The following is a 25,093-nucleotide window of genomic DNA, read 5'->3' on the forward strand; positions in this document are numbered from 1 at the left end:
TGTAAGAGAGAAAGGAATGGGGAGATGGAGACAGGGCTTGAGTGCACAGGAAATCCTGATAAAGTGCACCTTGTCTGCTTGGTGAAAGCTGTGTTGGGAAGAGCGGGGGAAGAGCCAAAGAAGATATGTGGCCTACTGGAAAGCGCATGGGGCTGGTAGTTAGAGGACCCGAGTTCTAATCCCAGCTCTGCCACTTGCCTAGAATTTGACTGTGGATATGTTACTTTTTCTGTGCCCCAGTTTCCCCAACTTTAAAATGGGGATTCAGTACTTGCTCTCTTTCCTACTTAGACTGAGAGCCCCATGTGGGACAGAAACTCTGTCTGACCTGATTATCTTGTATCGACCCCAGCACTCAGTAGTACTTGGCATGTAACACTTGCTTAGGAAGTACCACAGTTATTATTGTCTGGACCCCAGGAAGAAGCTGATTCTTTAGCAGGAGGGGATAAGTGAGTCTGCTGAGGTTTCACTGTATTTTAGAAACTTAGAAAGAAAGTGGAGTTCAGAAAGTATACTCTCTTTTTTTATGTGAGTGCCTCTCTACCTCCCTCGCCCGTGTTTCCTCCCCATCCCATGTTCAGTCCACTGGAATCTGAGCCCTCTGGAACGAGCTAAACTGTCCCACTTGGAGAAAATCTTGTCACTTGGCCCATAGATCCAGGGAACGGCACAATCACCATCATCTCCAACATCATTATCTCCATCGTCATCATCCACACCATCCTTCTCCTCCTCCTCCTCATCATCAAAGAACATTTATTGATCCACTTCGGAGTGTCTAGGCCTCTGCATGTCATCCCTGTTCTAGGGTGCTCTCGGGTTATATGAGAACCCTAAAGTTCAATCAGTTGTCACAGGCACTGGTTGTTGGTCTCTAGCCAAGCGGAACACATGGGCTTTACAGACCGGTGGTTTGTGTTGAAGAGAGCAAGTAAATGGGCTGGATTTGCTGTTAAAATGCATTTAGCCTTTCCTCTCCCAGTGATGACTGATCGAATCTAGACAGAGGCAGAAAATTGCTTGGCAGTCACCACGAGAAGGAACTTGGCCTATTGGTCACTAGAAAACAACAATGTTTGTTTCAAGTCCGTTCATCCCCGTGGGGCTTTCTTTCCAATTCCCACCTGCAGTCATAAACTGGTGCAAGCTGTTTTTCCGGTGCCTCCGATGACTCCTTTCATTGGAATTAAAAGCAATGACTAATCACAGGTCTCAGGCAAAGCTTTTCTCTAAGAGTTTTCGTTTTTTGCCCCATCACTCTCCCCCGAAGTGTTTCCTGTGTCTGGCCCAGCCAGCTCCGCTGCGGAAACCTGATTTGATGAAAGCATTTCAGAGCCATGGAGTGAAATGTCAATTGGATGCCAGCAGCAGCAGCGGGACCTTTGGGTTGTGATTAATGGGATGTTTGGGCACTTTATTCTCAAAAACTTCAGCCTCTGAGATGTTGGAATCTTGTCTAGCAGCTGAGAGGAGCTATTCTATTAGATAGACCCTAATTTTCAAATGACATTAAAATAAGTTTTTTCTTAGCAAGTTTATCCGACGGCACATTTGTACTGCTGTTTGGCACATGAACCATCCAGAGTATCTGAGAAAGTGAGGTGAAAGATATGTATCTTGCCTTTTCCCTCTGGGTTTATTTCCACGGGTTCTGATGCTGCCTTTGATGTTTTCAGAGAGCCATAACTTACCAAGAGCAGATAATCTATTTGAATTAAATAGAACGCTTTTGAAGCAAATTATGAGATGGACTTTGTTCTTAGTAGAATGATCATTTTCCCCTCCCTCTTCCCCTCACCCTCCTTGCCCTCATCTTCCTTAGAGATGAACGGAATTCATTTCAGTAAATGAACATTTGTGGATTTATTTCTAATGTCCACATTATGATGGTAATTTCTTGAATAAAATGTGAGCTTGGCCTTATCCCTTTGGGCCGAAGCATTTCCTCCACCTCAGCGCATTTCCCGGCAAGCCAAGGATCTTTCTCGTTCCTGTGTTTGTTTAGTGGCAGAGTGGCAGTGTGAGGGCGGTCCTACGACTCCTTTCTTCAAGAGGCTCTTCTGGCTCGGGTCTAAAAAAACTCCGGGAGAGATGGAAAATGAGATCCTCATTATTTAATATTTCATTTGGTCCTTTCGTTCAGTGCCAGCCAGCTTTCCTCCCTGAGTGATTGGGAGTGAATGCGGACCTGCCTGGTTTATTTGGCATGCATGGATTCCCATAATGACCCTCATAAAAATTGCAATAGGTAGTCCATCATGGGAAATGGTCTTGGGGAGTAGATATTAATTCAGTTTTGAAAACTATTACAAGTCAACTATTGAAGGAAAATGCATAGCAAAAATCCAGCATGGTGCTTAGATGGTTAATTGAAGCCAGAGTAGGGCTGTTTTATGGCTGGCTACTGGGCAAGAGGAAGAAGCCAACCAACAGCCATGAGCCAAAAGCCTGGGAAACAGCCAACCCCCGCCTGCTTGCTGCAGGAACCCCCTGGCTGCTATTTCCACCCTGATGAACAGGAGGACCACTCATAATATAATAATGATGATGATGTTTAAGTGTTTATTATGTGCTAAGCACTGGGTTAATAATGATAATAATTAATATGAATAATTAATAATAATACTTAAGCGCTCACTGTGTGCCACACACAGTTCTAAGTGCTGGGGTAAATATAAATTAATCTGGTTGGACACAGTCCCTTTTCCACGTGAGCCTCCCGCTCTTAATCCCCATTTTATACATGAGGTAACTGAGACCCAGAGAAGTGAAATGACTTGCTCAAGGTCACAAATCAGACATATAGTGGAGCCAGAATTAGAACCCAGGACCTTCTAACTAGTGGAGCCAGAATTAGAACCCAGGACCTTCTCACTCTCTAGCTCTATCTACTAAGCCATGCTGCTTCATACAATACATGTAGAAACAATATATACAGCACTGGGAACAATGCTTGATGCCTAATAAGTGCTTAATAAATACCATAAATAATAATAATGGTATTTGTTAACTGCCTATGTACCAAGCTCTGGGGTAGATATAAAGTTGTCAGGTTGTCCCACATGGGGTTCACGGTCTTCATCCCCATTTTACAGATGACGTAACTGAGGCACAGAGAAGTTGTGACTTGCCCAAAGTCACACAGCTGATAAGTGACAGAGCTGGGATTCAAACCCATGACCTTTGACTCCCAAGCCCGTGCTCTTTCCACTAACCATGCTGCTTCTCAATAATAATCATGGTATTTGTTAAGCGCTTACTATGTGTGAAGCACTGTTCTAAATGCTGGGATAGATACATGGTAATCATGATGTCCCATGTGGGGCTCATAGTTTTAATCCCCATTTTACAGATGAGGGAACTGAGGCACAGAGAAGTTAAGTGACTTGCTTAAGGTCACACAGCAGACAAGTGGTGGAGCTGGTATTAGAATCTTTGTCCTCTGACTCCAAAGCCCGTGCTCTTTCCCCTAAACCATGCTGCTTAAATGATAATGATAAAATGATAAATGATTTAAAAATGCTTAAATGCAATAATAATAAATAGAAATTGGGACCCAGTCCCTAACCCATGTGGCACTCACAGACCAAGTGGGAGGGAGAACAGATGATGAATCTCCATTTTACAGATGAAGAAACTGAGGCACAGAGTTCAGTGACTTGCTCTAGGTCAAACAGCAGCCTGGTGGGCGGCACAGGATTAGAGCCAGGTCCTCTTTCCAGTAGACCACCCTGCTTCTCACTCTCCTCTACCGCACAAGTCCGACAGACCTCTGTCTCTTCGTAAATTGTAATAATAATAATAATAATGTTGGTATTTGTTAAGCGCTTACTAGGTGCCAAGCACTGTTCTCAGCGCTGGGGGAGATACAGGGTAATCAGGTTGTCCCATGTGGGGCTCACACACTTTTTTAATCCCCATTTTACAAATGAGGGAACTGAGGCACAGAGAAGTTAAGTGACTTGCCCACAGTCACACAGCTGACAAGTGGCAGAGCTGGGAGTCGAACTCATGACCTCTGACTCCAAAGCCCAGGCTCTTTCCACTGAGCCACGCTGCTTCTGTAACCTGGGCCGGGCCAGACACGTGAGCGGAGGTGGAGAAGGGCAGGGAAGGATGACCCAAGAACGTTCATTGCTGTTTGGGAGGGTGAATTGAAAGGAAATTTCCTTTCAAATGTTCAAACGTCCATTTGAAAGATCGATAATGAAAGATTGACTTTTTCCCTCCCCACTGTCATCTGACCTGTCCATTCTCCCCGTAGATTATTTTGACATTTGCTTTCTATCGGAGTCTTAGGAATCCTGAAATCCAGGTGGTACCGGGATTTTGGAGTTCAGAACATCCCTTTCAGGAAGATTTAAGAGGGGACGAATGGAAGCTGCCTCTTATTTTTTCTGCAGCCTAGGAGTAGAAACTGACCAAAGGGATTGAACTAGCAAGCCGGGGTGAAAAGGGAAATGTATCCGGACCAACCGCAAAGCCAGAGGGAGCAAGCTAGAGCCAAATGCAGAGGTTCTGTGGGTTTTTTTCATTGTTAACTGTGTTCGCTCCTAGGCCTGCAGTGGCGATTGCCTGTCGTATAGTATTTTCTTATGTACTGAGCCATGTTCCAGTATTATCGAGAGCATTAGTTTTCTGAACCTGCAGCAAAAATGCTGAATGATTATCAGAAATTCCTATGCCTCATTTCTATATCACTTCCCTCCCAAAATGTGTCTGAGAGCCACAGGGAGAGCCTGCCAGGAGCTCCTGGGGTGAGCAGTAAGAGAGCAAGGAAGACACTTGATTTGGGGTGGGTGGGGAGGGAGCTGGAAGAACGCGGAGGTTAGACATTATAGAGAAGCAGCATGGCCTAGGGGATAGAGCATGGGCCTGGGAGTCAGAAGGTCATGGTTCTAATCCTGACTCCGCCACTTGCCTGCTGTGTCACCTTGGGCAAGTCACTTTACTTCTCTGGGCCTCAGTACCCTCATCTGTAAAATGGAGATTGAGACTGTGAGCCCCATGTGGCTCAGTGGAAAGAGCCTGGGCTTCGGAGTCAGAGGTCATGAGTTCGACTCCCGGCTCTGCCACTTGTCAGCTGTGTGACTGTGGGCAAGTCACTTCACTTCTCTGTGCCTCAGTTACCTCATCTGTAAAATGGGGATTAACTGTGAGCCTCACGTGGGACAACCTGATTACCCTGTATCTACCCCAGCGCTTAGAACAGTGCTCTCCACATAGTAAGCGCTTAACAAATACCAACATAATAATGTGGGACTGGGACCGTGTCCAATCTGATTGATTTGTAACTACCGCAGCACTTTAGAATAGTGCTTGGCACATAATACTTTAAAAAGTACCATAATTATTATTTTTATTAATAATTAGTATAGAGAAGCAGCATGGCCTAGGGGATAGAGCATGGGCCTGGGAGTCAGAAGCTCATGGCTCTAATCCTGACTCCGCCACTTGCCTGCTGTGTCACCTTGGGCAAGTCACTTTACTTCTCTGGGCCTCAGTACCCTCACCTGTAAAATAGAGATTGAGACTGTGAGCCCCATGTGGGACTGGGACCGTGTCCAATCTGATTAATTTGTAACTACCGCAGCACTTTGGAATAGTGCTTGGCACATAATAAGCACTTTAACAAGTACCATAATTATTATTTTTATTAATAATTAGACATTTTACCAGCTGTCATGCCTTGCCACCTTAAACTCCCTTGAACCAACTTTCACTAACTATCCCTTCTCCCACCTCCTATTCAACCCTTGTCTCTCAGAGCCTCCGACCCCTGCTACTTCAAGAGTATTTTTGGTCTTTCAGAACCCCAAACTGAAAAGGGGGGACCCACTTCTCACCCTGCACCCGCCCTACTTAGAATAGGGTGTCGGATAACCCAGCTCCTCACAACCAGCATTTTTAAGCTCTGTTAATAGAAGACAAAGTTAAAAACAGGCTGGTACACTTCATACCACTTTTAGATTACCTAATCCACTGCTTCCAAGGTGGTGTGTCCTAGCACACGAGCATGCTTCACAAGTTTTGGAGTTTGTGGGCAACTTTCCCCATGCCACCATCTTTAATTCCACTGCTCATCTATGCAAGTGTACTCTTGCTTGTGTCATGAATTCCACGGCGGTGTCATTCAGCAAGACAGTGGGATATCTGGTTCAGGGCACCGCCATCTTTGAATTCACCCACATGTTGACCCAATGAAAACGAGCAAGGTATTGCCACAAATCCAAATAAAAAAAGGAAGGTTTACAGAAGGCGTGAGCCATGAATAGCAGGCACAGTGGCTACTTTTGAGGAGTAGTGCGGCCTCGTGGAAATAGCATGGGCTTTGGGAATCAGAGGACCTGGGTTCTAATCCCGATTGTGCCAGTTGCCTGCTGTGTGACCTTGGCCAAGTTGCTCATCTTCTCTGTGCCTTAGTTTCCTGATCTATAATTTGGGGATTTAGTTTCTATTCTCCTTCCTACTTGGTCTGTAATCTCCTGAGGGACAGGGAACATCTACAACACTGCTGACCACCTCCTCCTGGAAACATTATCCAACCTCAGCTTCACTAATACTGTCCTCTTTCCTGGTTCTCCTCCTATCCCTCTGGCCACTCATCTTCACTCTCTTGGGGTCCTCCTCCACCTACCACCCCCTAACTGTGGGTGTCCCTCAAGGTTCAGTTCTGGGTCCCTTTCTATTCTCCATCTACAACTCACTCCCTTGGAGAACTCATTCACTCCCATGACTTCAACTACCAACTTATGCAGATGATTCCCAAATCTCCATCTCCAGCCCTGGTCTCCCTCTCCCTCTCTGCAGTCTCTCATTTCCTCCTGCCTACAAGACATCTCTGCTTGATTGTCCTGCTGTCACCTCACACTTACCGTGTCCAAAACGGAACCCCATATCTTCCCACCCAAACCCTGTCCTTCCCCTGATTTTCCGATCACTGTAAACAGCACCACCATCCTTCCTGTATCACAAGCCCATAATCTTGTGACTTTCACAATATCACTAAAATCCACCCTTTCCTCTAGACTACTCTATCAGCCTCCTTGCTAACTTAATTATTATGCTATTTATTAAGCACTTACTATGTGCCAGGAACTGTACTGAGCGCTGGAGGCACTGTACCAATGCTGGAGTTCCCAGCCCCCTGTCCCTCACCACTCCAGTCCACAGTTCACTCTGCTGCTCTGATCACCCACCCCGCACGTTCCGCTCCTCTACCGCTCACCTCCTCACCGCCCCCCATTCACGCCTATCCCGCCGTCGACCCCCGGCCCACGTCCTACCGCTGTTCTGGAATGCCCTCCCTCCTCACCTCCGCCAAACTAACTCTCTTCCCCTCTTCAAAGCCCTACTGAGAGCTCACCTCCTCCAGGAGGCCTTCCCAGAGTGAGCTTCCCCTTTCCCTCTGCTCCCTCTCTGCTCCCCCTTCACCTCCCCTCAGCTAAGCCCTCTTTCCCCCCTTTCCCTCTGATCCTCCCCCTCTTCCTTCCCCTCCCCTCAGCACTGTGCTCATTTGTATATATTTTTATTACCCTATTTATTTTGTTAAGGAGGTGTACATCCCCTTGATTCTGTTTATCGTGATTAAGTTGTCCTGTTTTTGTCCGTCCGTCTGTCTCCCCCGATTAGACTGTGAGCCCGTCAGTGGGCGGGGATTGTCTCTATCCAAGTGCTTAGTGCAGTGCTCTGCACATAGTAAGCGCTCAATAAATACTGTTGAATGAATGAATTAATTTTTCCAAAAAAGCCTTCAGTTCATGGTCCCTCACTCCTCAGGAACCCCCAGTGATTGCCCATCCACCTCCACATCAAGTAGAAACTCCTTACTGTCGGCTTTAAAGCACTCAATCACCTTGCCCCCTCCTACCTCACCTCGCTACTCTTAATCTGCAACCCAGCCCACACACTTTACTCTTCTAATGCCAGCCTACTCACTGTACCTCGGTCTTGTTTATCTCGCCGCCGACCTCTCGCCCACATTCTGCCTCTGGCTTGGAATGCTCACCTTCTTCATAGCCATCAGACAATTACTCTCTCCTCCTTCAAAGCCTTAATGAAGGTGCATCTCTTTCAAGAGGCCTTCCCATTTCCTTTTCTCCCACTCACTTCAGCATCACCCTGATTTGCTCCCTTTATTCACCACTCCATTCAGCCCCACAGCACTTCTGTACATTTCCATAATTTAATGTCTGTCTCTCTCTCTAGACCGTAAGCTCGTTGTCGGCAGGGAATCTATCTACCAATTCTGTTATATTGTACTCTCCCAAGTGCTTAGGACAATTCTCTGTACACAGGAAGTGCTCAATAGATGATTCATTGATTGATTGATTGTGTGCCTGATCAACTTATGTACCCTAGCACTTTAGAACAGTGCTTGACGCTTAGTAAGCGCTTAAATACCCTGATGAAGATAATAAATTTGTCTGCATTTTTCTTAAATTCATCTGTGGAGTAGCACGCCGTTCAAGTTGTAAGGGGATTAAAGCACACACTTGGATTTGGGGGGAGTCTCCCATGACCCGACTAGAGGACTCCCGCAGCATTGTCTGTGCTGTCGAGTCGTATCCGACCCATAGCTGTGCCACGGAAACATATCTCCTAGAATGCCCCACTGCAGTCTTTCTGGTAGTGTATCCATAGAGTTTGCCTTCCCCACAGGAATGTGATATGATCAGGCGCTAGGAGCCAGTGTGAACCCTGATCGTGACCTCTTGCTGACCTCTGTAACCTCTTGTTTTCCAGATTTTGAGGGTTACCTAGAACAGAATGGGGAAGCAGAACAGTAAGCTCCGCCCCGAGGTGCTCCAGGATCTCCGGGAGAACACCGAATTCACAGACCACGAGCTCCAAGAGTGGTACAAGGGATTCCTAAAGGATTGCCCTACCGGCCATTTGACTGTTGATGAATTCAAGAAGATATACGCCAACTTTTTCCCGTATGGCGACGCCTCCAAGTTTGCCGAGCACGTCTTCCGTACGTTCGACACGAATGGCGACGGGACGATTGACTTTAGGGAGTTTATCATTGCCCTGAGCGTCACCTCTCGGGGAAAGCTGGAGCAGAAGCTGAAGTGGGCATTCAGTATGTACGACCTTGATGGAAATGGTTACATAAGTCGTGGGGAAATGCTCGAAATTGTACAGGTAAAAATGTTTGTGTTTGTTTTTTGTGGATGTTGCTTTTAACCCAGTAGCCCCCGTGGTTCAGATTCCTTCCCGAGAGAATTGGAACCAGGTGTGTTCCACTGCCAGTTCATCGTAGCCGCTGGTGCAAAGCATTCTGGGACCCAGGACTCCTGGCAGCATCCTCTTGGCTGCATCCCGATCATTCTTTTTCTAATCTGTAAATTTAAACTTTAGAATCGGTTGTGAAAGGCGGCAAGAGGACTTTAAAAGCAAGTATTCCTCATCGGTTCAAATTGGGTTATCCAAAGGGAGATAGATTGGGCAGCCTGACCCTCCCCCTCCGGGATCCAAGATCACAGTGAGGTTGCTTCCCATACCCTTGCCATTCTCTCCTCATATCACAGCTCATAGTTCTCACCACTCGGATTGAGTCAGCTAAAACTGTCCTGGGGGATGGGGAAAGGAGACGAGGGTTTATGGATCCAAGGTATGTGCACGGAAGGGGCTGTAGGCGACCTCCCGGACTAGGGAATTCAACATCGTACAGGTGGTCATTCGTCACAATGATTTTTGTATCCCTTGGATATGGTGCCCTGCACAGTCACCAACAACACCTCTCACCCCCAAAATCCAGAACCAAAATTAAATTAATTGCAAACCTGCAGGATTGATCTTCCGTTAGGAGATTTACCTGGAAAGAACAAACTGGTAAAGAAGAATATTAGCTACATGTCGTAGTTGCCCTTCTCAAATCTTTCCTGCTTTAACTCCCTCTCCAGTTCTCTCCTTGGTCCCCTCCAATCTGGTCTGCACTCCCTCCACTCCATGCAAACAACACTCTCTAAGGTCACCAGTGACCTTCTTCTTGCCAAATCTGATGGCTTTTTCTCCATCCCGGTCCTCTTTCGACACTGTGGACCACCCCCTTTGCCTTGAAACATAATCCAACCTTGGCTTCGCTGACACTGTCCTCTCTTCTCCGGTTCTCCTCATCTCTCTGACCACTCCTTCTCAGTGTATTTTGCAAAACTCCTCTTCTGTCCCCCGTCCTCTGAATATGGGGGTCCCTCAAAGCTCAGTCCGGGGTCTCCTCTTATTCTCCATCAACACCCACTCCTTTGGAGAACTCATTTGCTCCCATGGCTTCAACTACCATCTGTACTGAAGTGATTCCCAAATTTATCTCTCCAGCCCTCCCCTCCCCTGCAGTCATGCATTTCCTTCTGCCTGCAGGGTATTTTTTCCTGGATGCCCCACCAACACCTCAAGCAAAGCATGTTCAAAATTGAACTCCTTATAATAGTAATAATGATGGCATTTGTTAAGCGCTTACTATGTGCCAAGCACTGTTCTAAGCTCTGGGGAGATTACAAGGTGATCAGGTTGCCCCACGAGGGGCTCACAGTCTTAGTCCCCATTTTACAGATGAGGGAACTGAGGCACAGAGAAATTAAGTGACTTGCCCAAAGTCACACAGCTGACAAGCGGCGGAGCCGGGATTGATTTAAACCCCTGACCTCTGACTCCCCGGCCCGTGCTCTTTCCACTGAGCCATGCTGCTTCCTTATCTTCCTACCCAAATGCTGTCCTCCCTCTGCCTTTCCTGTCACTGTTAGTAATACCACTGTCGTTCCAACCTCACAAGCCTGTAACCTTGACCTTATCCCTAACTCGTCTCTCATGCAATCCACGTATTCAATCTGTCACCAAATCCCATTGGTTCTACCTTCACAACATTACTATAATCTGTCCTTTTCTTTCCATCCCATCTGTTACTACTGTGGTCCAAGCAACTTATCCTACCTTGATATGCGACTACTGTATCTGCCTCCTCGCTGACCACCCTGCCTCCTGTCTTATCCCACTCCAGGCCATATTTCACTCTGCGTCCCGGATCATTTTTCTGCAAAACTGCTCAGTCCACATCTCTCCACTCCTCAAGAACTTCCAGTGGTCGCCCATCCACTTTCCACATCAAATAGAAACTCCTTACCACCGGCTTTAAACCACTCAATCAGCTTACCCCCTCCTACCTTACGCCGCTGATCTACTACAGCCCAGCCCACACACTTTACTCCTCCTGCACCAATTTACTCACTGTGCCCCGATCTCGTCTGTCTCATTGTTGAGCCCTTATCCATGTCCTCCTCCTGGCCAGGAAATCTTTCCCCTCCGTGTATACCAAACCATCACTCTCTTTAGCCCTCAAAGCGTTATTAAGATCACATCTCTTACGATAACATCTCCTCCAAGAGGCCTTCCCCATTTAAGCCCTCTTTTCCCAAACTCCCTCTCCCTTCCTTGTCATTTGTGCACTTGAATTTGTACCTTTTAGGCCCTCGGTGTGCACCCTGCCCTCAGCCCCACAGCACTTATGTACACATGTAATTTATTTATATTAATGGCTTTCTCCCCCCTCTAGACTGTAAGCTCATTGTGGGCAAGGAACCTGTCTGCCAACTCTGTTGTATTGTACTCTTCCAAGAGCTTAGTACAGAGCTCTGCAGATGATAAGTGCTCAGTAAATTACATTGATTGACTGATTGAGCAGTGACAGAAATGAAGATGATTCATTATGGGGCAGTCTGACTGCATCAGAGAAGCAGTGTGCCCTAATTGGAAGGAGCATGGGCCTGGGAGTCAGAGGACCTGGGTTCTAATGTCGGTTCTGCTGATTCTTTGCTGTGTGACTATGGGCAAGTCGATCCGTGCCTCAGTTCCCTCAACTGTAGAATGAGAATTCATTGCCTATTCTCCCTCCTACTTAGACTGTGAGCCCCCTGCAGAACAGGGTCTATGTGTGACCTGATAAATTTGTATCCACCCTAGCACTTAGAACAGTTCTTGACACATAATAAGTGCTTAACAAATAATAATAATAATAAAAATCATCTCGCTAAGGGGTTTGCCAACAGCTGGGCCTGGCAGAAAATAGAGAAGAGCTTTCCCGCAGAAAATAGAGCAGAGCTTTCCCACCTTGGTCCATCAGTCAATAAGTTTTATTGATTATACACCACCTATTGTGTGCAGAGAACTATACTAAGCACTTGAGAGAGTACATACAATCAACAGTATTCATTGAGTACAATCAGTAGTATTCATTGATCGCTTAGTTTCAGTAGTATTCATTGAGTGCTTCCTCTGTACAGAGCACTGTACTGTGTTAGGGAGAATACAGTACAGTGAAGTTGGTCAACAAGATCTCTGCCTTCAAGGAGCTTAAAGTCTAATGGGAGAGTCCCCCTCCTTTTCAATTTTAATGATTAGCATTTAGAGTTTTGCACATGGTTACTGTGCACATAGTAGGCACTTAAGTATCCTTGGTTGATCGGGATCAGGGGAGTTAACTAATGTTTTCTGAAGTTGAGGGAGGAGATAAAAAGTTTGCCCAAGGCAGATGGGCAGGGAAACGGAAGGGTCTGCCTCTTCTTCCTTCCTTAACCCCCACAGGTACAAAGCACATTGTAAATCAGTGTTCCCATCCTTCCCTCCAGGCAATCTACAAGATGGTGTCCTCAGTAATGAAAATGCCCGAAGACGAATCCACCCCTGAGAAGCGAACAGACAAAATTTTCAGGCAGATGGACACGAACAATGACGGTAAGATACGTAAGCCTTCAGCGAAACAGCAGATATTCCTTTGAGGAGGAGCGGGTTTCATCCATTTACCCTCTCCTCCCCCTTCCCAGATATGTTGATAAAAGGTCCCAGGTAGCCCTGTTAACCCCCTCGGGGATGAGTTGCTATGTGGTCAGCAGGCAGTAGAAAAAGAGATGATGAGGGGAATAATCAGATCTGGGCCCCAAATCAGCCTGGGCTTGATGAGTGTTCTTCCACCTGCTTGAGAAGCAGCATGGCTTAGTGGAAAGAGCACGGGCTTGGGAATCAGTAGACATGGGTTCTAATCTGGTCCCACCACTTGTTTGCTATGTGACCTTGGGAAGGCTACTTAATTTCTCTGTGCCTCAGTTACATCATCTGTAAAATGGGGATTAAGACTGTGAGCCCCATGTGGGACAACCTGACTACCTTCTATCTACCCCAGTGCTTAGAACAGTGCTTGGCAGATAGTAAGTGTTTAACAGATACCATCATTATTATTATTATTATTAACTGTGAGACCCAAGCAAGACAGGGACTCTATCCAGCCCGAATGACATGTATCTACTCCAGGGCTTAGAGCGGTGCTTGGCACATAGAAAGTGCTTAACAAATACCATTTTTTAAAAAGTATGCTTTCAGTGTTTGTCTAAACTTTTAACCCAGTAGTTAAAGCGAAAGCCTCCCTCGAGTCTTACTATCATCCTTATCGTATTTATCTACACTTTCAGCTTCCCCAGTTGCTTGTTGATTTGGACATTGTGTTCCTCTGACCAGCTTGGCCTCTTGGAAGGAGAACTTCCTCCCTAGAGCCCAAAAGAGTGTGTCTCTCAGAGGAGCAGCAGGGCTGGTAGCCAACTTGGTAGCAGAATTAGTTGGCTGAAACAGCTCCCTTCTCGGGCTCCCCGGTGTTCAAAAAATCACCATTTTCATCACAAATGAAAGGATGGGTTTATCTTCCCTACGGTGCTATAGAGGTTATTACTTGTGGGTCTCCTATAAAGACCCCGTACTTTATTTGGGAGCGGTGTTGTAGCGGGATCGAATTACGATACTGAAACCCAGTAACAGAGCTGGCTTCTTAGACGGTCTCTCCCTTCCCCTGTTCACCTCCCCATCCTGAATGAGGGGAAAGCAGTGCATCTTCCAAAAGATGGATCCTAGAGAGAATGTGCCAAAACAGCGCAAGTCAGTGAATAAGTTGCCCGTAAAGAAGTGTGCTCTCTGAACCCATCGCTGATACTCTGGAAGCAGCGAGGAGTTCCGTTCGGCCTTCCCCGGGCCAGCAGAGTCCTTGCGGAGTGCCAGAACATCCTGCCGGTGTCCTCAAACCTGGGGGAGCAGCCTGGTCTGGAGCAGAGCCCCACCCAGGTAGCGACAGAGTGGACCAGGGCCTCGAGTGGGGAGGGAATTTTTTTTGTAATGGTATTTGTTAGGCTCTTGCTATATGCTAGGCACTGTTCTAAACCTAGATACAAGATAATCAGGTTGGACACAGTCCCTGTCCCACATGGGACTCAGAATCTTAATCTCCAATATACAGATGAGGTAACTGAAGCCCATAGAGCTGAAGTGTTTTGCCCAAAGTCACGTGGAAGACAAGTGGCGGAGCCGGGATTAGAACCCAGGTCCTTCTGACTCCCAGGCCTGGTGCTCTATCCCCTAGACCATGCTGCTCCTCCAGAATTTCAGAGCTGCTGGCTGCAGCAGCTCCTCTCCGGCGCAACCATGTGGCTTCACCAACAGAAGCTGTTCCCCAAGCCAAAACCGGCAGATTTTTTTCCCCCACTGAGATAGCACTGTCTGTGTTTTGAGTTCTTGTAAAAATTCAAACAGGTTCTCTTTGGCTGTCTGCAACAGAAAGGAAAGTGATAGACTGTGGGCCCATTAGGGACGATGGCATCGGGGGGAGTCTGATAGGCAGCGCTGAACAGCGGGGCCGGCCCACAAAGGCCAGAGACTCCTAGGTTGTATTTCTTCCTCTGCCAGTGCAGGGAAAACCTTAACCTAAAGAGAGCGGTTACTGAAACACTGACACCATAGGCCCGGATGCTCAGAGCAGTTCCCCTCGGCGGGGGATTCCTTCCTTTGTCCAGGGGCACTGGCCTCGCTCTCACTCCTGGTTGTTAGCGTAGTGACCTGCCCCGTGCTGAGAAGCGGCCGGGCCAGTTTTCAGTCGAAATCTGAACTGTACAAACTCGTCTAGGGGGTACCTGCTTGTGTTCCGATGAAAGTTTTAGTAAAGTATAAGAACGTCAATCTTTCATTAATGGCAGCCTTTTTCACTGAGGAGTACCCAAAGTTGTTTGAGCAAGTGCCGACAGAAATCGAATCTTCAGGACGGCAGAACGACGCAGGCTTGTTTTAATTTCAATTTGTCAAAACGGGTTGACTTCTGAGCTTAAAATACGTGGACTGTTTCGCTACAGAATCCACTCCGAGAAAAGTATCAATCTTCTCATCTCTAAACCACTGAGAAAACACCCTGGGTTACCTAGGCCAATCGCAAGCGCCCATACTATCTGCTGTAGCCTGGCTGTTCACTGCTGATAGGCCACCAGTTGGTGGGATGGGAGCCGGTGGTCATTGCTTATGAAGGAACTCTGGTTTGCCGGGAATTTCTGCTCATTTGACCCACAATTTCCACAGTTCACATGTGTTCATGGACTGCTAAAATCAAAATTTCAGCTCTTGACATCAAGCCCCTCTGTGCCGGAAACCCCCCGCCCCCGCCTAGCTACTTGCGGAACCCGTGAGCTGACTGTTTGAAGTTGCTTAGTCGACACAATCGGAAAGCACTCTTCAAGTGTCCCCGCTCTAGAAATATTTCACAAGTTTTATGAGAGCAAGGGAAAGAAGGGTCATGGTAAGATCTAGGTGCTGACGGGTGCTAGCATAATGTCGCTGTTGTCTTTGGATAGCTTGCTAGAAACCCATAGTCTTCCTAGACAATTGTTTCATAACCTAAAGGAGAAAATACTGGCTTAAATCAACTCTCCTTTTTTCCCAGGGTAAGGAATTGATTGGTAAATTAGGAGAAGAGAAAGCAGCAAAGACTTCATCAACCCTCTATAATAAATTGTGCCAGACTCTGTACTAAGCACTGGGCTAGGTAAAAGATAATCATGTCAAATGTGACCCCTGTCCCACCTGTAGTTCAGAGTCTAGTAGGGGGGAGAGAACATATATGAGGAAACTGAGGCCCGGGGAAGCTGTGACTTGCCCGAGGTCATACAACAGGCAAATGGCGGAGCTGGGATTAGAACCCAAGTCCTCTGTCTCTCAGGCCTGTGATCTTGCGCTTAGACCACGGAAAAGGAAAAGGCAAACTGAAATATAATTCCTAAACTACTTTAATAAATGCAGGCAAAAATCATTCCTGTGAACAGGCATTTAACAAGAGTGGGAAGTGTTTCAAATTCTCTACTCATATTTCATGCTCAAAGATGCAGTCCTAAATTATAATCTCAGTTCCTTAATTAGCGGAGCCAAAAACATATCTCCTAACAATGGGTCACCTTTCTGTCAAATTGGGAGATAGGGGGGAAAAGAATGAACATAATATTTAACTGTTACTTTTAATCGCATTAAAATCAAACCAAACACAAAACTAAATTAGTCCTAAGCAAAATCCTACTGTCAGTGAACCGAGCCAATTGCTTTCTTATCTTTCTGGTCAGACTTCCTCCTTCATGTAAGTATTTTAGATTCAAAATATTGACCTGTACCACATTTCAAACATGCACATTACCTTCCCATTCAAGGATAAATTTAAAATGTAGCAGCAGCTTAATAGCTTTGGCTAATTTCTTTCCTAATATCTAAATTTGAAGTATAACACAAAGTTAATAAGATTAGAAAATATTCATCCTTCTGCAGAAAAGGGGAATATTTCCATTTATTCCTCAAAGTTACTGAAAAACTAGAACTGATAAAACTCTCAGCGAACTTGGCCGTTACTCGTGACGAGTCATAGAAGAGCAAAATGGAAAGTTCTTAGCCGCTTGTCAGCTGTGTGACCTTGGGCAAGTCACTTAACTTCTCTGTGCCTCAGTTACCTCATCTGTAAAATGGGGATGAAGACTGTGAACCTCCTGTGGCACAACCTGATTACCCTGTATCTACCCCAGCGCTTAGAACAGTGCTCTGCACATAGTAAGCGCTTAACAAATACCAACATTATTATTAGCAGCAGAATTTCACCTTTGAAGGGTTGTAGCCATCTATGCAGAATCCTCTCTAGGATTGAATGAACAAATGAATGAATGAATGAATGAATGAATGAAGTACAACAGGCTAGAGAAGAGCATCATTCTGATGTGCGGTTGGAGCACTGGAAGTCGGTTGCTGGGGCAAGTTGGTGTCCAGGGCCGACCGATGGGGTGGAAAGCTGCTTGTCGTGAACAGGGAAAGTGTCTATCATCTATCAACTCTGTAGTACAGTGCTTTGCACACAGTAAGCGCTAAATTAATCCCATATAAAATGAATGTTAGAGGTTATATTGTACTCTCCCAAGTGGTTAGTCATTCATTCTATCGTATGTATTGAGCACTTACTGTGTGCAGAGCACTGTACTAAGTGCTTGGGAAATATAATTCAGCAAAAAATAAAGACAGGGGGCTCGCAGTCTAGAAGGGGGGAGACAGACATCAAAACAAGTAAATAGCCATCAGTAACATTATTATAAATAAAAAGAATTACAATAATAATAATGTTGATATTTGTTAAGCGCTTACTATGTGCAGAGCACAGTTCTAAGCGCTGGGGGAGATACAGGGTAATCAGGTTGTCCCATGTGAGGCTCACAGTTAATCCCCATTTTACAGATGAGGTAACTGAGGCACAGAGAAGTTAAGTGACTTGCCCACAGTCACACAGCTGACAAGTGGCAGAGCCGGGAGTCGAACCCATGACCCCTGACTCCGAAGCCCAGGCTCTTTCCACTGATTATAGATATACACATCATTAATAAAAACAAATAGAATTGCAATTATAAATGTGTACATACATTCACAAGTGCTGTGGGGCCAGGACAGGTGTAGGGCAAAGGGAGCGAGTCGGGGCGGTGGGGAGGGAAGGGGAGAGCAGAGGAAAGGGAGGGCTTAGTCTGGGAAGGCCTGCTCTGCATACAGTAAGCACTCAATTGATATGTTCGACTAATTTATTGATACCCATCCATCCCAAAGGTTGTAAGGACAAGCCTGCAGGCCTAGGCAAAAGGGAGTGAGCTAAATCACCTTTGAAAGCCCTTTTTCTAGCCCATAACTCCATTTACAGTATTTTAAATCACTGGTGATTCAATGCTGCACATTATGTCCCTTTGAGGATCTTACCTTTTCATTCATTTAATAGTATTTATTGAGCGCTTACTATGTGCAGAGCACTGTACTAAGCGCTTGGGATGAACAAGTCGGCAACAGATAGAGACAGTCCCTGCCGTTTGACGGGCTTACAGTCTAATCGGGGGAGACGGACAGACGAGAACAATGGCAATAAACAGAGTCAAGGGGAAGAACATCTCGTAAAAACCGATGGCAACTAAATAGAATCAAGGCGATGTACAATTCATTAACAAAATAAATAGGGTAACGAAAATATAGACAGTTGAGCGGACGAGTACAGTGCTGTGGGGATGGGAAGGGAGAGGTGGAGGAGCAGAGGGAAAAGGGGAAAATGAGGGTTTAGCTGCGGAGAGGTAAAGGGGGGGGTGGCAGAGGGAGTAGAGGGAGAAGAGGAGCTCAGTCTGGGAACGCCTCTTGGAGGAGGTGAGTTTTAAGTAGGGTTTTGAAGAGGGAAAGAGAATCAGTTTGGCGGAGGTGAGGAGGGAGGGCGTTCCGGGACCGCGGGAGGACGTGGCCCGGGGGTCGACAGCGGGATGGGCGAGACCGAGGGACGGCGAGGAGGTGGGCGGCGGAGGAGCGGAGCGTGCGGGGTGGGCGGTAGAAAGAGAGAAGGGAGGAGAGGTAGGAAGGGGCAAGGTGACGGAGAGCCTCGAAGCCTAGAGTGAGGAGTTTTTGTTTGGAGCGGAGGTCGATAGGCAACCACTGGAGTTGTTTAAGAAGGGGAGTGACATGCCCAGATCGTTTCTGCGGGAAGATGAGCCGGGCAGCGGAGTGAAGAATAGACCGGAGCGGGGCGAGAGAGGAGGAAGGGAGGTCAGAGAGAAGGCTGACACGGTAGTCTAGCCGGGATATAACGAGAGCCCGTAACAGTAAGGTAGCCGTTTGGGTGGAGAGGAAAGGGCGGATCTTGGCGATATTGTAGAGGTGAGACCGGCAGGTCTCGGTAACGGATAGGATGTGTGGGGTGAACGAGAGAGACGAGTCAAGGATGACACCGAGATCGCGGGCCCGAGAGACGGGAAGGATGGTCGTGCCATCCACGGTGATGGAGAAGTCTGGGAGCGGACCGGGCTTGAGAGGGAAGATGAGGAGCTCAGTCTTGCTCATTTAAACAAACCCCAAACTTTACTACTTGAATCCTAGTTAGTAGGTTACTGGAACGATCTCTGTGAGAAGCAGCGTGGCTCAGTGGAAAGAGCCCGGGCTTGGGAGTCAGAGGTCATGGGTTCGAATCCTGGCTCTGTCACTTGTCAGCTGTGTGACTGTGGTTAAGCCACTTAACTTCTCTGTGCCTCAGTTACCTCATCTGTAAAATGGGGATTAATACTCACTTGGGACAAACTGATTACCCTGTATCTATCCCAGCACTTAGAACAGTGCTCTGCACATAGTAAGCACTTAACAAATACCAACATTATTACTATTATTATTATTATTAATAATAGATGGAATCATAAGTTTTGATGTGAGTGGTTGAACCAGTAAGTGAAGGGTTTGGTTATTAAAACTATATTGTGTTCCTAAAATGTTTATAGAAATTAATCCATTAACATCATGCGTTAATTAATTCATGACACCCATTGCTTTGCTATGAATTTTTTTTTAATTTGGACTTAAAATATGTATGTACACAATACATAAGTATATATATGTATATGCACATATATATGTAATATAAATACACATGTATCTGAATTAAGTGTATGGAAAGAGCTGTGCTGACCACAAAAATCAGAATTTGTGAAATTAAAAAAAAACCTTCATAAGAGGTGGAGGGGCATCTTTCTCCTCACTACCATCCCCAGCTCTGCTTTTAGGAAGTTGACCATTTGATTAAATTTTGTGTTTCTGTCTTTTTCTCTGCAGGAAAATTATCCCTCGAAGAATTTATTAAAGGTGCCAAGAGTGATCCCTCTATTGTCCGATTGTTACAATGTGATCCAAGCAGCGCAAGTCAGTTCTAATTCAGCTCGAACCTGGACAATTGCAGAAAAACACACTGGCTTGTCATTCAAGCTTTGCTTGCAAAATGGATGCCTTCTCCATCGTTGCTCTACTCTTACTGGATAAGATTCCACTCGCTGGTGGTGGCTCAGTGTGTTTGTGTGAAAGCACCCTCCTCTCATTCCCACCAGGGCAACGTTCCTTATGCAGTTAGTTTGTTTTGGGTTTTTTTTGTTGTTTTTGTTTTTTTTTTTTTCTGTCATCCTGACTCTTATGCAGCCCAAATGTCACTTAAAGGTATGTTTACATACAGGTAGCAGTGTTCAAGGTGTTTTGGTCAGATTTCCCATCACTCGGTTGGTATATATGATGACACTCAGCCCCAAGAAGATGCTAGATAGAACTTTAGGATCTAGCAAGTCATAGCTAATTTATTTTGCTTCAGAAGTGACCAAGTTTGAAATCTGAGGACTAAGTGGAGTTGAAAGCAGTAAAGAAGAAACTCCCTTTCCTATGCATGGTTCTATCTCTTGAGGACGGTTGCTTGCACTTATGTCATAATGTTCTCTGCTTTCTTTTAATATATAAATTATATATGGTGAAGTAAAATTTAATATGTAGGTTATATATTTAATGCATCTGGTAGCCTATATTTCCTCTAGAAGCCTGTGATTAATCAAATTCTGACTGTGGTATTTATGCATTCAAAATTTGCTGTTTTAAAAAGGAAATGCATGATTAACCGTTCAATGTGGGTATTTCACTATTTAATTACAGAATGCCAATATTTGTTCAAAGTTCATTTTTACCGTTGATTGTTTCAGCGTCGACTGTGCTCAGATTATGAAATAGAAAAGGAAAATCTGAATTCTGAACTTGCCCATAGCGCTCCAGTGGGGTATATTCAATGGACTCATGTGCTGTTAGAAATTTTGCTCCATCTCCTATATTTGCTGTCGATATGTTTGATAATTCTCGTGCATTTCAGTGTTATTTAATATCTGCCTAATGCCAAGCCACATTAATTGAAATAAAAGACTCCTTTTCTTGTCGGTATCGCTCTCCGGTTTCAATCACAGCACCGAACAAGCAAACAAGTTAACGTCTTCAAACGGGGTATTTATAGAGTGCTTACTAATAATGTTGGTATTTGTTAAGCGCTTACTACGTGCCGAGCACTGTTCTATGCGCTGGGGGAGATACAGGGTAATCAGGTTGTCCCACATAAGGCTTACAGTTAATCCCCATTTTACAGACGAGGTAACTGAGGCACAGAGAAGTTAAGTGACTTGCCCACAGTCACACAGCTGACAAGTGGCAGAGCAGGGTGTAAAACCCATGACCTCTGACTCCGAAGCCCAAGCTCTTTTCACTGAGCCACGCTGCTTCCTTTCTTAATGTGTGCAAGAGCACTGTCCTAAGCACTTGGGAGAGTATTTAGAGTTGGTGGACATGTTCCCTGCCCTCAACAAGCTTACCTGTACAAAAGGTACCTTTCATTTTGAATAGGAGTAAAATATTATGGCAAATTTCTGAAGATAGGCAGGGATATTTTATTTTGGTCCCTGTCAGTCTGTGTCCTGACAAAGGACTTGCTTCTAGCAGATTTAAACTTAGCATTAACTGGGTCACAGAGGATAAGGATGCCAAAATAACAATATGGGTTAGTATATGTGTCTGCTACCAAGAGACAAATTCCCTGTAATGCAGTCTAGTCTGAATCGTTTCATAAATAGCCTGAATGAACTGTTGGGAGAGTACAACAGCATTGGTGTGGGGCAGAGGTGTTTCCAGGGACTGGAGGCTCTGGGAAATTGGGCTGGAGATAGTGGTTCACTGAAGGGGATAGGTCTACCTCAGGGAACCTGCCCCGAGAACCTTTCTTAAAAATTTCAGTTTTTATTCAGGAGGAAGAGATGCTGAGATAGGGAGGGAAGGGATCCGCTTTCCAGATGCAGGATAGGGCAGGATCAGCTCTGTGCATGTTTCACAGAAGCCTGGTGGATCACCAACCGCGCTTTTTGGGGGTGTTTTGTTTGTTTTTATGGTACTTGTTCAGTGCTTACTACATGTCAAGCACCATTCTAAGCATTGGAATAGATACATGATTATCAGGCCAGGATACAGTCCCTGTCCCACATGGAGCTCATGGTCAAATAGGAGGGAGAAAAGGTATTAATAATGTTGGTATTTGTTAAGCGCTTACTATGTGCAGAGCACTGTTCTAAGCACTGGGATAGATATAGGGTAATCAGGTTGTCCCACATGAGGCTCACAGTCTTCATCCCCATTTTACAGTCGAGGTAACTGAGGCACAGAGAAGTGAAGTGACTTGCCCACAGTCACACAGCTGACAAGTGGCAGAGCTGGGATACGAACCCATGACCTCTGACTCCCAAACTCGGGCTCTTGCCACGGAGCCACGCTGCTTCTCGAATTGAATTGTATTGAATTGTGTCTACCTCAGCCCTTAGTACAGTGCCTGGCACAGAGTAAGCGCTTAAATACCATTTTTTAAAAATCCACTTTTTGCAGTTGAGGAAACTGGGGCACAGAAAAGTGCCCTGCCGAGGGTCACACAGCAGGCAAGTAGTGGAGCCGGGATTAGAACCCAGGACATCTGGCTCCCAGGCCGGTACTTTATTCACTAGGCTATGCTGCTTCCCACTGGCGTATGGAAAACCTGATACTGTTTGTGTGTACCGAGAGGCCTAGACCTGAAGAGAACCGTGGAATGATTCTCTAGCTCTTCTCAGACCTGGACCCAGTACTACAGCATTACATCACACTTCGGGCCACACAATCTGAGAGGGATGAGAAGACGTTGGACAGGGTTTGGTGAGTGCTCTGGCAGAGGAGGCGGGAACCCCTTGATACCTCACCAATCAACAATATGCTAACAACCACAAGCCAGGTGAGTGACTAAAAATATGCTTTGACACTATCATCCCTCCAAAAAACAAACTCTTATTTTAACCAAGATAATTCCAAAAAGAGGATTAGCAGACACATTCCCTGCCCTTAAAAGTGATGATGGTATTTGTTAACCGCTTACTATGTGCAAAGCACTGTTTTAAGTGCTGGGGAGATATAAGGTGATCAGGTTGGCCTGCGAGGGGCTCACAGTCTTAATCCCCATTTTACAGATGAGGGAACTGAGGCAAAGAGGAGGGAACTGAGGCACAGTGAAATGACTTGCCCAAAGTCACACAGCTGACAAGTGGCGGAGTTGGGATTAGAACCCATGACGTCTGACTTCCAAACCCATGCTCTTTCCACTGAGCCATGCTGCTTCTTGAGCTTGCAGTCTAGAGGGGGAGATAGACATTAATATAAATAAATAATTCATGATCTATAATTTAAAGATATGTACATAAATGTGTGGTTACAGGTGGGGCAAATATCAAATACCCAAAGTCACAGATCCAAGAGCAAAGATGATGCAGAAGGGAGAGGGAGCCGGGGGAAAAAAGGGCTTCATCTGGGAAGACCTCTTGGAGGATGGGAAGGAGTTGGGTGTGAAGACCAGAAGTTTGGCTCTTAAATCTCGTTCTGGGCAGGGAATGTGTCCATTTTTTCTTATACTGTACTCTCCCAAGTGCTTAGTACAGTGCTTTGCGCGCAGTAAGTGCTTTGTAAATACGAATGAATGAATGAATCCCAGCTCCCGTTTTGGCCCCAGCACTGAATGGGCATTCTCCCAGCCTCTTTGATATGTGTGTGTGTGGGAGGGGCCTTGGGAGCTCTTCATAGCTCCTGGAGAGATTGGCCCACACTTGGACTTGTCCGGAGAAGCTTAGGTAATTCTATCCCAATCCCCCCAAGGTCCTTCCTGGTAGGAATGCAGTATTCAGACTGCATGATCCCTCCGTGACGCAAGGGAGGTATAAATCAGGCTCAGATGCAACCCAGAGAAGACTGTTATGGCCATACAGGTTTTGTGTTATCTTCAGATATCTCTCAGGAGAGGTTGGCTTAGACATTTCTCTTCATTTATGTGCTCGAGAAGTAGCATTGGTCTTCTTGGGGCAATTAATCGGCCCCATGGGCACCTGTGTGCCCGTTTTTTAAGAGATACAAATCACCAGCTGTACCTTTTTCTTTCCCTACCTTTCCCCACCGTAAGATAAAATGGCTTTGGTTATTTCAAGTTAGCCCAATGCGTATAAATAGCAAATGGTCTTGTAAATTGTCAAGAACCCTTGCTACATAGTCTCTGTTCAGCTCTTTTGAGACCCGATTTTCCACAGTAACTCTGCTTTCTGAAAACAGCGAGGAGAAAACCTGGCTTCTGATTTCCCCTAAATGAAACCTGGATCACAGGATTAATCAGTCCATCACTGGTATTATTGAGCACTTACTGGGTGCAGAGCAATATACTTATGACGGATGAGAAACGGGGGCTCATCATGCTGCCCCCTTCTCCCCCCCATGCTCCTTGTGAGTAGCCACACCTTGCTCCTAGAGGGGCTGGGCCTAGGAACTGCCCATTCTGGGGTGTCAAGGCTGACCCTCAGTGACCCCTTAAGCAAGTAGCCCTTTCTGCCTGCCCTCTAGACTGTTAGTTCCTTGTGGACAGGGAACACGTCTAACAACTCTCTTAGAGTGTGCATCCCAAGCGCTTAGTACAGTGCTTTGTACATGGTAAGCGCTCAATAAATACGATTGGTTGATTGTCTTCAGATTCAAGAATGCAGAAGGGGAAGGAAGATGACCTTTTGATAAGCAAAATTGTGGCTGGTCTCCAGAGGACAAAAAAAAAGAAAAAGCTGATCCCAGACTCCCAGGTTGAAGAAGTCACTTTAGCCACAACCGGGTCAGTAAAGAACATAATCTACTCACTCAACTGACTGGTTGTAGCAGCCTGATTCAGCAATCGTGTCTAATCCTGCAGTGGGGTCACTGGTCTCTGTCCTAGTTCAAACTCAATTTTCCTGAGTAAGAATATCCTGAGTAATCTCTACCTGGCATCAGGCAGCTCCTCTTTATCTCTGAGGACAGAATTAGAAATGTGTTTTGGTTCTTTCAGGATCCTCCATAATCAGTGCAATTCGTACCTCAGGGAAACCAAACC

General features: G+C 45.9%; 1 protein-coding gene across 2 annotated transcripts in view; it reads left to right on the top strand.

The window, feature by feature from the left end:
- HPCAL1 (hippocalcin like 1) overlaps window positions 1-21,073 on the top strand; it is a 158,792-nt gene extending 137,719 nt beyond the window's left edge. For both annotated transcript variants that reach the window (XM_029072478.2, XM_029072489.2), the window contains exons 4-6: window positions 8,749-9,150; window positions 12,627-12,732; window positions 19,942-21,073. In XM_029072478.2, coding sequence (XP_028928311.1) covers window positions 8,773-9,150; window positions 12,627-12,732; window positions 19,942-20,039 — 582 coding nt within the window. In that variant the 5' untranslated portion in view covers window positions 8,749-8,772 and the 3' untranslated portion in view covers window positions 20,040-21,073. The remainder of the gene's footprint in view (window positions 1-8,748; window positions 9,151-12,626; window positions 12,733-19,941) is intronic.
- The last annotated feature ends 4,020 nt before the right edge of the window (window positions 21,074-25,093 follow it).

The sequence above is a fragment of the Ornithorhynchus anatinus genome, chromosome 1 (genome assembly GCF_004115215.2).
Source record: "Ornithorhynchus anatinus isolate Pmale09 chromosome 1, mOrnAna1.pri.v4, whole genome shotgun sequence".
NCBI classification, from domain to species: domain Eukaryota; kingdom Metazoa; phylum Chordata; class Mammalia; order Monotremata; family Ornithorhynchidae; genus Ornithorhynchus; species Ornithorhynchus anatinus.